This window comes from Ovis aries, chromosome 4 (assembly GCF_016772045.2).
Source record: "Ovis aries strain OAR_USU_Benz2616 breed Rambouillet chromosome 4, ARS-UI_Ramb_v3.0, whole genome shotgun sequence".
Classification (NCBI taxonomy): Eukaryota; Metazoa; Chordata; class Mammalia; order Artiodactyla; family Bovidae; genus Ovis; species Ovis aries.
Window position 1 is genome coordinate 68,301,084 of NC_056057.1, and position 12,473 is coordinate 68,313,556.

Sequence of the window (12,473 nt, forward strand, 5' to 3'; positions counted from 1 at the left end):
ACTGGCCTTGGGTCCTTTTATTATTATATCTTTGACCATCATCAGGAGCGCACCCATGCCTTCCATCCTAGTTGGTCCAGCAGAAGGGTAACAGGGGAGCTGTGGAGCACACTTTGCTTGAGCATCAGTGACAGCATCACAGAGACTTAATCATTAGGGTTCTCCCGTTAGTGCTGATTGTCCCCTCTTGGCCCTGGTCCTACAGCTCACAGCCGCTTCTGGGTTTCCCACTGGGACTGTCAGCTCCTGCTGAAGGGGATGCCGGTAAGCTGAGAAAACACTTTGCATCCCTAGAGCTCTTGCTATTCTTGAAGTGCTTCATCATGGTGACACCACTGAAGCTATGGCATCCCAAGTGCAGCTGGGAAAGCATCGTTCTACAGTCACAACCGAGATGGCGGGTTGAACACGTCTTTGTGGGTGGACCTGGGAAGTGTTTCATTGACACCATTTTTTTCCACGGAGACAGTGCTTCCTAATTCCAAAGAGTTCACAGATGAACTTTTGGAAGACAATTCGATTTTGGAATTGAAAACTTTCCTCAAATCTTGTAGGACTCTCATGAGGATCGAAGGATATAAAATATTTGATGCAGGTTAGGAAAGTGCAGTAAAGGCAATGCCTTTGGGGTGCTGTGATTTTTAATACTGTGATTTCATGGTAAAGTGCTCATGAGAGCTCTGGTCTGATGGTTTGCTAGCATGAAGTGTCATGACCTCTAGTGGGAGGTCTATGGGTCAATATGATTCCAGAGAGAACCCAGTGGACCAAATGCATGTGTGTTCAGGCACACACCCACAGTGTGAGGTGAAGACTTTTGACAAGGGCTGCACAAGCTGGAATCAAGATTGCTGGGAGAAATATCAATAACCTCAGATATGCAGATGACAGCACCCTTATGGCAAAAAGTGAAGAGGAACTAAAAAGCCTCTTGGTAAAAGTGAAAGAGGAGAGTGAAAACATTGGCTTAAAGCTCAACAGTCAGAAAACGAAGATCATGGCATCCAGTCACATCACTTCATGGGAAATAGATAGGGAAATAGTGGAAACAGTGTCAGACTTTATTTTTTGGGGCTCCAAAATCACTGCAGATGGTGATTGCAGCCATGAAATTAAAAGACGCTTACTCCTTGGAAGGAAAGTTATGACCAACCTAGATGGCATATTCAAAAGCAGAGATATTACTTTGCCAACAAAGGTGCGTCTAGTCAAGGCTATGGTTTCTCCAGTAGTCATGTATGGATGTGAGAGTTGGACTGTGAAGAAAGCTGAGCACCAAAGAATTGATGCTTTTGAACTGTGATGTTGGAAAAGACTCTTGAGAGTCCCTTGGACTACAAGGAGGTCCAACCAGTCCATCCTAAAGGAGATCAGTCCTAGGTGTTCATCGGAAGGACTAATGCTAAAGCTGAAACTCCAGTACTTTGGCCACCTCATGCGAAGAGTTGGCTCATTGGGAAAGACTGATGCTGGGAGGAATTGGGGGCAGGAGGAGAAGGGGATGACAGAGGATGAGATGGCTGGATGGCATCGCTGACTTGGTGGACATGAATTTGAGTGAACTCTGGGAGTTGGTGATGGACAGGGAGGCCTGGCGTGCTGCGATTCATGGGGTCGCAAAGAGTTGGACATGACTGAGTGACTGAACTGAGCTGAACTGAAGGGAGGCAAGCTTTCCAGATGGCTCAGTGGGTAAAGAAGCCTGCTAATGCAGAAAGATGCAGGTTCGATCCCTGGGTCGGGAAGATATCCCCTGGAGGAGGAGATAACAACCCTTTCCAGTATTCTTGTTTGGAAAATCCCATGGACAGAGGAGCCTGGCAGGCCACAGTCCATGGGTTGCAAAGAATCAGACACAACTGAGCACAGAATTTGTGCAGAAAAAGGAGGCAGAGGTATGTCTTAATTCACTGGCTTGATGTTTCAGGCAGAAGCAGCTCTAGAAGCACTAAATTTGCAGATAATTCTCCCGAGAATATTGTGCATGCATAAACAGAGCCTTGGAGTCCATCAACTGACAACATCTGTGACCCAGGACACATGTAAACCTGTAATATGCTGCTGGGCACTTTGTAAATGACATGAAAATAAAAAAAATAATTAGGGGGAAATGGGGAACAACTGATTAATGGAGTTTTAATTTGGGATGATGAAAAAGTTCTGGGAGATGATAGTGGAGATGGCCGCACAACATTGAGAATATACTTAATGCCACCGAATTGCACACTTACAGACAATTAAAATGATACATTATATGTTATGTATGTGCTTGTGCTTAGTCATTCAGTCATGTCCAACTCTTTGCGACTCCATGGACCGTAGCCTGCCAGGCTCCTCTGGTCCATGGGGATTCTCCAGGCAAGGATACTGGAGAGGGTTGCCATGCCCTCCTCCTGGGGATCTTCCCAACTCAGGGATGGAACCCAGGTCTCCCGCATTGTGGGTGGATTCTTTACCATCTGAGCCACCAGGGAAGTCCAAGAATACTGGAGCGGGTAGCCTATCCCTTTTCCAGTGGAACTTCCCGACACAGGAATCGAACCAGGGTCTCCTGCATTGCAGGCGGATTCTTTACCAGCTGAGCCACCAGGAAAGCCCTGTATGTTATGTATATTTTACCACAATTAAAAAAAAGGGAAAAATAAGTAAATCCTTGTAAAGCAGTTGCAACTGTGGATAATCGGGTTTACCTTAGTGCTAACGTGTAGCATCCTGGCTGGCGCTGGCTTTCTCGAAGAATGTAGGCACCCTCTACGCCTCCAAGAAGCTCATCTGCCTTCTCTCGGGAGATGATACCGTGGAACCTGAGAAGAGACAAGAGCATCTTTGTTCTGAACAAACCATACAGCAGGTATGGACCACAAAGAGCTGGTTAAAAGACATGGTGGGACCACCTGGAATTTGCAGCTCCTCACCTTAATGAAGAAGGAAGTGACTAATGTATAATTCCAAATGGGCTTGGACCCACCTCCCAGCATGCACCCAAACAGATAATATGCAAAAGAAAAGGAAGAAGGCCAAGTCCACCTGGCTTTCTGCTATTGTCTTTGCTCACAAGCTGAAAATTAAAGTCAGAACCAAAAGCCAGGTTACGACTCCTCTTTTAACCACGGGGAATAACAAAAGAGTATTTACCAATTTAGCTCTCCGCTCACTATGTATTATCCTGATTGCAAATGAACACATACTGATTATCACCCTGCTTACTTCAGGTGTGGGGTGTTGTTCATTTAAGAGGCTCATTCGCTGGTAAGAATAGCCAGCAGTCATGAGCAGTCTTCCACTTCTTTAAATTTTGAGAGCAATCTCTTAGGGATGTGTTTGGAAAATGTACCTATTTTTCTTTTTTTAAAGATAATGTTTATTTTTTCCCTTGCTATTTAAAAAGTAATATAGATGCATGTAGAAAATGCAGTAGGATTTCAGGCTTAGCCAGAGACTGCTTTGCTCTGGAAGGGATGTCTGAGCCCTAGAGGGTGTATGGTGATGCCAGGGGAGAAGAGAACAGGACAGCAGTTAGGGACAGTCAACCAGCCAGCTCTCTGTCACCCTTAAACAATGACAGCTGCTCAACCCTGTTTTCAGAAATTTGATCATTCTGTGTTACAGAGGAAGGTGGAAGCTGGGTTACAGGGTGAGGTCGGTACCGAGGGGTCCTGGGCTCTTGGGAGAGGGAACAACACTCTCTTTCTAGGATTACCCAATCTTAGAGAATTTGGAAGAATAAATTACAGAAAACAATTTCTGGACAAATAATCCTCTTTTACCTTCCTGGAAGGGAGAGGGGAGGGAGGGAAAATTGGCTACACAAGTTTTTCACCAGGGATGCAAAGATTATTTAGAGGACACATGTACCAGGATAATTTTTTGAAAAAAAAAAATATGCCTATCACAATGGGTGCATGCTAAGTTGCTTCCGTCGTGTCCAACTCTTTGCAACCCTATGGATTATAGCCTGCCAGGTTCCTCTGTCCATGGGATTCTCCAGGCAAGAATACTGGAATGGGTTGCCATGCCCTCTTCCAGGGGATCTTCTCAACTCAGGGATCAAACCCGAGTCTCCTGTGCCCCCTGCACTGCAGGCAGATTCCTTACCACTGAGCCACCAGGGAAGTTCATGTGTCACCATTTTTATGTCCTAATTCCCTTCTATTCTATACTGCTAGATCTTACAAGCTGAAGCTTTAGTCTTAGCGGGGTGAAGTCCCAATGTTCTGGCTTTGAGTTCTCAAATCAACTCTCAAAAGTCTAGAACAGTGACAGCTTGGGAAAAAGAGGGGCTGTAGCTTCTCAAATTTTGGTTTTAAATCTTGAGAGCCAACACATGGAGGTCTTGGAGCAGCGCATTTCTGGGGTGAGGATAAACATACTGTGTGACGTAAGAGTAATCCTCCTGCCCACAACTGCGCAAAAGGAGACCAGTGTCCCCAGTTATTTTGGGAGGGAAATTGGGAGAAATCTGGCCAGAGCCCAGGCTCAGCGGGTCTGAGTTGGGAAGTGGAGAAGCCTCCTTTGACGACGAGCTTGGCGTGTTTAGGGTGGTATGCCCGTAGACTGGAGACCTTCTTTGTAGCAAGAGCTGGAGCTGGAGAAGACTGGACAGATGGTCTGAGCAGGGACCTGAGGGCAGCCTGCAGTTACCAGGCCAGTAAGAGAGAGACAGAGAGACAGACAGACAGACAGACAGACAGACTTGGGGAGGGTAGAAGAGCAGAGGGCACTGGAAAGTTTCCAGTTTCCAGAAAGGGCAGAAGCTGGTGCCACAAGATGTTTAGGCTGGGATGTCCAGGATACAACCGGACAGGGCAGGGCGGGGGGCAGGCGGGGATGACCATAGCAGGAAGAGACACACACAGAGGAGGGCAGAGAAACCGGACACCCCAGGCCCAGACCACTCTCTGGGCGGAGAAGGGCGAAACCATGAGAGGAGGAGCACCCTAAACAGGTGGCTAACCTGGAAGCAGCTTCGTTTAAACGCCCTTGTTTTAGGGATGGCCGGCAACAGATGCCAAGTGTCAAGAACTAAGATAAATTCAATTGTTTGAAAGAAGTAACAATTTTGTGCACCTGAAGACTCAGCATGCAGCTCAGCATCCCCTTTAGGGATAGATTTAAAAGTGTCTGATCCCAACTTTGCAAAAAGAAAGCCTGTACAAAGACTGGAAAGAAAGAGATGAAGGAAAAAAAGTTAATACTTCTCTTTAATAGTGGGTTACGGTATTTTACACATTGTCAATTCCTATATGGGCTTCCCTGGTAGTGCAGTTGGCAAAGAGTCCGCCTGCTATGCAGGAGACCCTAGTTCAATTCCTGGGTCAGGAAGATCCACTGAAGAAAGGATAGGCTATTCACTCCAGTATTCTTGGGCTTCCCTTGTCGCTCAGCTGGTAAAGAATCTGCCTGAAATGCGGGAGACCTGGGTTCGATCCCTGTGCTTTAATTTTCCCCAGTTAATTAGGTATCATTTAACTTTTTAAAAACCAAAGTAATACCTATCCACAGTGGGAAAATTAAAAGGCACAAAGGAAATAAAAATATAAACAGTAGAGAAACACAAATTCCCTTTTCACTAATGACACCCATTGTCCACACTTTATTGTGATTCTTTCTAAGAAAATATGTGTACAAATGTTTCCTGAATAGAGCATATCTTATATTTTGAATGGAATTTTTAAAACCTTTTAGTTTTTTAAAAAGAAAGGGAAACACAGAATCTGAAGTTTTTAAGCTAACTTCCCTCTAATAGGAAATATCCCTTCTTTGGGGTTTCTTTGGTCTCCTCTCACTACACAGTTTATGTGGATGGGGGTTTGAGGATGAGAACTAGGAGGTTATTCAATAAAAGTCTTATGCAAAACAGGAAAAGACAACGAATAGAGTTCCTTATGGAATTCGTGTATAAAAGTGTTCTATTTTAGAAGTATATATTAGGTTTTCATTTTCTTTTTAGATTCTTTTTTTGTTGTTGTTGTTCTACAGCAAAATCCAAAACAGTATACTGAAGAAAGAAAAAGTCATCTTATATCCAGGTTGAATGTTAGGGATGTGGGGGTGGAAGAGAGGAGGCCAGTGGTCCAGGCAGGTACTCCAGAAGCCCTAGCTGAATTTTCAAGGCCCAGTAGGAAGGTTCAGAAATGCAGCCATGGCAATTAGGAAGTAGCTGCTGAACTGGGACAAATAATAGCATCATTAATCACAAGTGTGAAGCTCTGATGGGTAAGGGAATAGAGGAAGGAGGTTTTAGTTTGGTCGGTGGACTTGAAAGAGACTTTGCCTCTGAATGCCTCCAGGTTGGACATGGGAAGAAGAGTGAACTGTGTATCTGCCCTGACTCTGTGCTGGGCGGTTCTGCCTGCTGTGAGCTGTGCACCAGGCCACAGCCCCAGCCTGCTGGTTGTTTTTATGGTAATGCATATTTGCTTTGCAGTAGGTTTCTCAGAAAGTAAAGCAAGAGATGAAATTAAGAGGAAAATGGAGGAAATCATAATTATGGTATTAAGGTAATTTGGCTAACAGATCCACATCAAGAGAAATCATCATTTTGGTTTTATGAGACTGCAAGGAAATGAGATGACTTTCCTGAGTGCTGCACTTGCTGAGGTGTGTAAAAGCCAGGAATTCGGCCTCAGTTTACAGTCTTTGACTCGAGCTGTTTATGTGGTGTCGAGGTAGAAAGTGAAATGAAAGACTAAGAGAGCCACAACTATGGAAAATGCTGCCTTATGCTTCAAATACTTCCAGGCACGCAGTGGCCGCTTTTTGAGAAGAAATGAATGTAGCAGAAGATAGTGTTCCTCCCACATTTGTGAAAGCCAAACACCTGAATATTATAAGAACAATTCAATACAAAAGGATCTGATTGCATTTATCCTTATTATTAAACTCTTGCACAATGGACATTTGATGAAGACTATATATTGGAAATGTTTTAATATTTAATATTTAAATGACATATGAAAATGACTACTTATTATGTTATTAAAACAATGAATAGCAGAATACATACTCTCTTCCATAATATTTTGGTCTGTTTTCCACCTATATTAAAAAAGAAGAAAAGTATTAATAATGCATTTGAATTCAAATCAGATAGATAAAACTACTATTCAAATAAACAGAGCTAGAGTCCTGAAAATAATTTTATTACAGTTTTTATTCCCCAAATCAGAGATCTAAGACATTCTGGAGTTAATCAACACACTCAACTTTCTTGAGTAAAAATGACCTAGAATTGCCATATTTCTCTAATCATTAGGCTCATTCCCACCCAAACTCAAACATCCAATAAAAAAATTTTCAAAGGAAATAAAATGAGACTTATTTTAATATTAAGGAATTGATAACAGTATTACAAGGCTTCATCCTAAAGGACAGAATAAGTACTTCTAGCATGAATAAAACATAAATATTTATTTCAATCTTCCTCTAATTGTTTCATTATATGGTTGTAAGAAAAATGGGGTGTGCATCAGGATTAAAAATAAGCTTAATTTGGTCTCTTTACAGATAAAACCTACAGCCTAACATTATTTTTTCAACAAATGCCTAATGGGCTAAAATTCATTTGACATCAGAGGTATAAAGTTTGGAGGATAACATTTATAAGTTGACTGAAAAGCATAAATATTCCAGAAAAGGTTTTTGAATCATATCTTGAGCCTTGGGGTAATCACACTGGATTTCTACCACATATATGTGATAATCTACTTTCGTACAAACTTTGTTTTCTTATGTTAAAGGTGTTGGAGTTGGTGACAAATTAACATGAATTCCCATGTTCAGCTTTTATTCTTCTAGTCTGATTCCAGGGACACTGAGGATATGTAGAGCTACAAGAAGTTATAGATTTTCACTGATGCTTATAAACAGCAAGTTCATGTTTATTTGCTAAAGTAGAATATGAGCTGGGTGGCTATTTCATTTATAGTCATTTCTGCGTATAGTCAAAAGGGCAGTTTTCTCAGCGGGACAGACTGGTGGTATCTGAAGGCAGTTTCCTAGCTTACCTCTAGCCTCCAAATGATGCAGGCCACCTGATGTGAAGAGCTGACTCATTGGAAAAGACCCTGATGCTGGGAAAGATTGAAGGTGGGAGGAGAAGGGGACGACAGAGGATGAGACGGTTGCATGGCATCACTGACTCAATGGACTTGAGTTTGGGTAAACTCCGGGAGTTGGTGATGGACAGGGAGGCCTGGTGTGCTGCAGTCCATGGGGTCACAGTTGGACACGACTGAGCGACTGAACTGACCTGAAGCGGGCAGTAGGGAGCTACGCACTAGAGGAAAAGTCTCAAAAGGGGGAGCCAGGGGACTGTCTTGACAAGCCTGCCTTGGGCAAGCCTAGCTGGCATAGAACTAATCATCTAGACACTTCTAAATGTGTGTTCACTCTTCTGTGCACTTTACACCCGAAAAGCACTGAACCAAGAGAGGGCATTCATCACTCTTAATCTTCAAGGTTTGAAGCCTGCTAGGTGTCCTTTACAAAGGATGATCTAAATAATAGCATTAAATCGAAGCACAAAGTATGTAAAAAGGCACCTTGTTATCTGATGGGTACCACGACTCTACATACTAGGAAGCTTTTGAATGTGAGTTGCACATTTTGTCATTTACATTGTTCTATTAGCTTTCTCAGTTCTTTCCTACTCTTAGGACACACGTTTACAAAACTAGGTATAGCTCCCAACCTCATTCCCTTCCTCAATCCTCTTATCTTTCCAAAAGGGAAGAGGAATTAACCTAACTTCCCAGATGGACAGCATGGCAGATAGAGCTTACTACTAACTCCTGGCATGCAGGTAAGTTAATTTAATTGCCTCTTAAGACAGCAAACTGCTTTCAGTTCATCTACCACTCATAAAAATACACAGCACACTTACGCTCAGAGCTCTGTGCTCAGCCTGGTCATTGTTCATGAAGTGATGACTTCAGAGATATGAGAGGAAAGATATAAGGAGCTCAGGGGTGTTCTGTACTTGCAGTAGAAGGGAACTTTTGAAAAATCTAACATAGGCCCCCAAATAGGGAAGTCAATATCAAGGGTGCCTTGAGAAATACCAGATAAGATCCTGCCTGAAGGACCCTTTGATCCAATTGAAGAACCAATCTGCATATGAAAACTGCAAGAAAATAAAACAAGAGCACTGACTCGTGTGGGAGAGACTCCACATGGATTACCGTCATGGAATAGGCACCCAGTAGCGCACAAAATGTGTACTAAAATACTATCCTTCATTTGTCTGAAATTCAAATTTTTCTAGACATCCTGTTTTTCTTTCTTTCTTTTTTTTCTTCTAAATCTGGCAGAGCCACACATGGGGGAGAGGAAAGGTGGAAATAAGAGAGAGTGAAGACAGAGGATGTGGACAGACATCCAATCAGGGCTTCCACCGTCCTGGCTGCTTTGATAGTGATCTGATTCAATCTCGCTTCCTGGTGTTGTCTTCTGTAGCTCGTAAAGAAAATATAGCTGTCCTTAGTGTTAAACAGAGAAATAATGACTGGGATAAAAAGCTGTAACAATCACCTCTTCCTTTTCCTAAACTTTTCGCTCACAGGAATCTAAACATGGTCTTTCTCTCCATCTCTTACTGAGCTTTTGATCAGTCAAGAGCTAAATTTAAGTTAAATGATGCCAGAAAAATCATAGAATATCCACATTTTTTTTTAAGATGGGTCATTTTGGATCCTCAGACCCTGACAGTCAGCTGACATCAGGGCTCTGAGGGACAAGGGATCTGGCTATAGTAACGTCTTCCTGGTGACCGAGTACTGCCTTAAAGGAGCCTTACTCTGCCCCAGGCACTGCTTCATATTAAACATTGACGGGATCATGATGTACCTGTGAAGCACAGATTTGTTTTATTAAAGAAGCCATAGCATTGAATTTCAATTTCCAGGTGTATGAGATTCTCTTCAGTGAATGAGACAGAGGACAACTGATAAATAATAAGTAAAGCAGCTCTGAAGTTCCTCCATTTTTCATTGAGAATTGTGTCATTAAAATTAGGCAACTTGAGAAAAATGGAGGGCTAATTTAGGTAGTCACATGGATTCAGGAAGGGACAAAAACACAACATATCCCAACATGAGGGGAAGTCGCCTGCCAGGCCAACAGCTAAAGCTGGACAGCGCATCACATTGGCGAAGCTGGTCACTGTGAGTGTGACTGGCTCTTGGGGTTACTGACCCACTTTCAGAAGTGAAAGAAGTACAGCCTTTTTAGGGAAAAAGTAATAATTTCCGGGCATTTTGCTCCATCTTCCAATGCTGGATCCTTTCATGATCTACTTGGTTCTGAAAGGAGCACCACTCTTTGCAAAAGGAGGATACTAAGCCAACCAGTGAGCACACACACATCCGAAATGGGTACTCCCCAAGACACAAGTGACTTTGGTTATGTGGCATGACTGTGCAAAATGCTGGCTGATTTTTTTTAAATAAGTATAACTGAACATCATTCTCTAAATAAGGACCATCTACAGGAGACTCCCCTTCATGGATCACAGCCTTATCCTGGCGAAAGTGCTTATGTAACTCAAGAAACTCTGAGCCATGCTGTACAGGGCCACACAAGACGGACAGGTCATGATGAAGAGTTCTGACAACACATGGTCCGCTGGAGGAAGGAACGGCAAAACCCTCCAGTATTCTTGCCACCAGAATCCCATGAATAGTATGACAGGGCCAAAAGATATGACACTGGAAGATGAGCCCCCCAGGTTGGAAGGTGTCCAATATGCTACTGGGGAATAGCAGAGGATAGTTACAAATAGCTCCAGAAAGAATGAAGAGGCTGGACCAATGCAGAAAGTTGTGACTATGTCTGGTGGTGAAAGTAAAGTCTGATGCTGTAAAGAACAATATTGCATAGGAACCTGGAATGTTAGGTCCATGAATTGAAGTAAATTGGATGTAGTCAAGCAGGAGATGGAAAAATTGAATATTGACATCTTAGGAATCAGTGAACTAAAAGTGATGTGAAGTGAAAGTCACTCAGTTGTGTCCGACTCTTTGTGACCCCCATGGACTATACCATCAATGAAATTCTCCAGGCCAGAATACTGGAGTGAGCAGTCTTTCCCTTCTCCAGGGGATCTTCCCAACTCAGGGATCAAACCCAGGTCTCCTACATTGCAGGCGGATTCTTTACCAACTGAGCTATTAGGGAAAACCCAAATCCATGCGAATGGGCAAATTTAATTCAGATGACCATTATAACTACTACTGTGGGCAAGAATCACTTAGAAGAAACGGAGTAGCACTCACAGTCAACAAAAGAGTCTGAAACGCAGTACTCGAGTGCAATCTGTAAAATGACAGAATAATCTTGGTTCATTCCCAAGGTAAATCATTCATCACAGTAATCCAAGTCTATGACCCAACCACTGATGCTGAAGAAGCTGAAGTTGACTGGTTCTATGAAGACCTACAACCTCTTCTGCTGCTGCTGCTGCTAAGTCGCTTCAGTCGTGTCCAACTCTGTGCGACCCCATGGACGGCAGCCCACCAGGCTCCCCCATCCTTGGGATTCTCCAGGCAAGAACACTGGAGTGGGTTGCCAGTTCCTTCTCCAATGCATGAAAGTGAGAAGTGAAAGTGAAGCCGCTCAGTCATGTCCGACTCTTCGCAACCCCATGGACTGCAGCCTACCAGGCTCCTCCATCCATGGGATTTTCCAGGCAAGAGTACTGGAGTGGGTTGCCATTGCCTTCTCTGGCAACCTCTTCTAGAACTCACACCAAAGGGGACTGGAATGCAAAAGTAGGCAGTTAAGAGATACTTGGAGTAATAGCCAAGTTTGGCCTTGGAGTACAGAATGAAACAAGGCAAAGGCTAACAGAGTTTTGCCAAGAGAACACGCTGGTCATAGCAAACACCCTCTTCCAATGACACAAGAGATGACTCTACACATGGACATCACCAGATAGTCAATACCAAAATCAGACTGATTATGTTTTTTGCAGCCAAAGATGGGGAAGCACTATACAATCAGTAAAAAAGAAGACCTGGAGCTGACTATGGCTCAGATCATAAACTCCTTCTTGCAAAATTCAGGCTTAAATTGAAGAAAGTATGGGGAACCATTAGGCTGTTCAGGTATGACCTAAATCAAATCCCTTATGATTATACAGTGGAAATGACAAATAGATTCAAAGAGATTATATCTGGTAAACAGAGTGCCTGAAGAACTCTGGAATGGATGAAGTTTGTAACACTGTGCAGGAAGTGGTGACCAAAACCATCCCAAAGGGGAAAAAAATGCAAGAAGTCAAAGTGGTTATCTGAGGAGGCTTTACGAATAGTTGTGAAAGAAGAGAAGCAAAAGGCAAAGGAGAAAGGCAATGATATACCAAACTGTTCATTACTATGAACAAAGCTAATGGAGGTTACAGAATTCCAGCTGAGCTTTTTCAATCCTAAATTATTTCATAATTTCATGATGCTGTTAAAGTACTGCGCTCAATA

At 43.0% G+C, this 12,473-nt stretch overlaps 1 protein-coding gene across 3 annotated transcripts in view; it reads right to left on the reverse strand.

Annotated features, from left to right (window-relative positions):
* CHN2 (chimerin 2) overlaps positions 1 to 12,473 on the reverse strand; it is a 343,495-nt gene that overhangs the window by 127,349 nt on the left and 203,673 nt on the right. For all 3 annotated transcript variants that reach the window (XM_004007934.5, XM_060414780.1, XM_042248636.2), the window contains exons 4-5: positions 7,007 to 7,038; positions 2,691 to 2,804 (exon numbers count right to left, since the gene is read on the reverse strand). In XM_004007934.5, the coding sequence (XP_004007983.1) occupies positions 2,691 to 2,804; positions 7,007 to 7,038 (146 nt within the window). The remainder of the gene's footprint in view (positions 1 to 2,690; positions 2,805 to 7,006; positions 7,039 to 12,473) is intronic.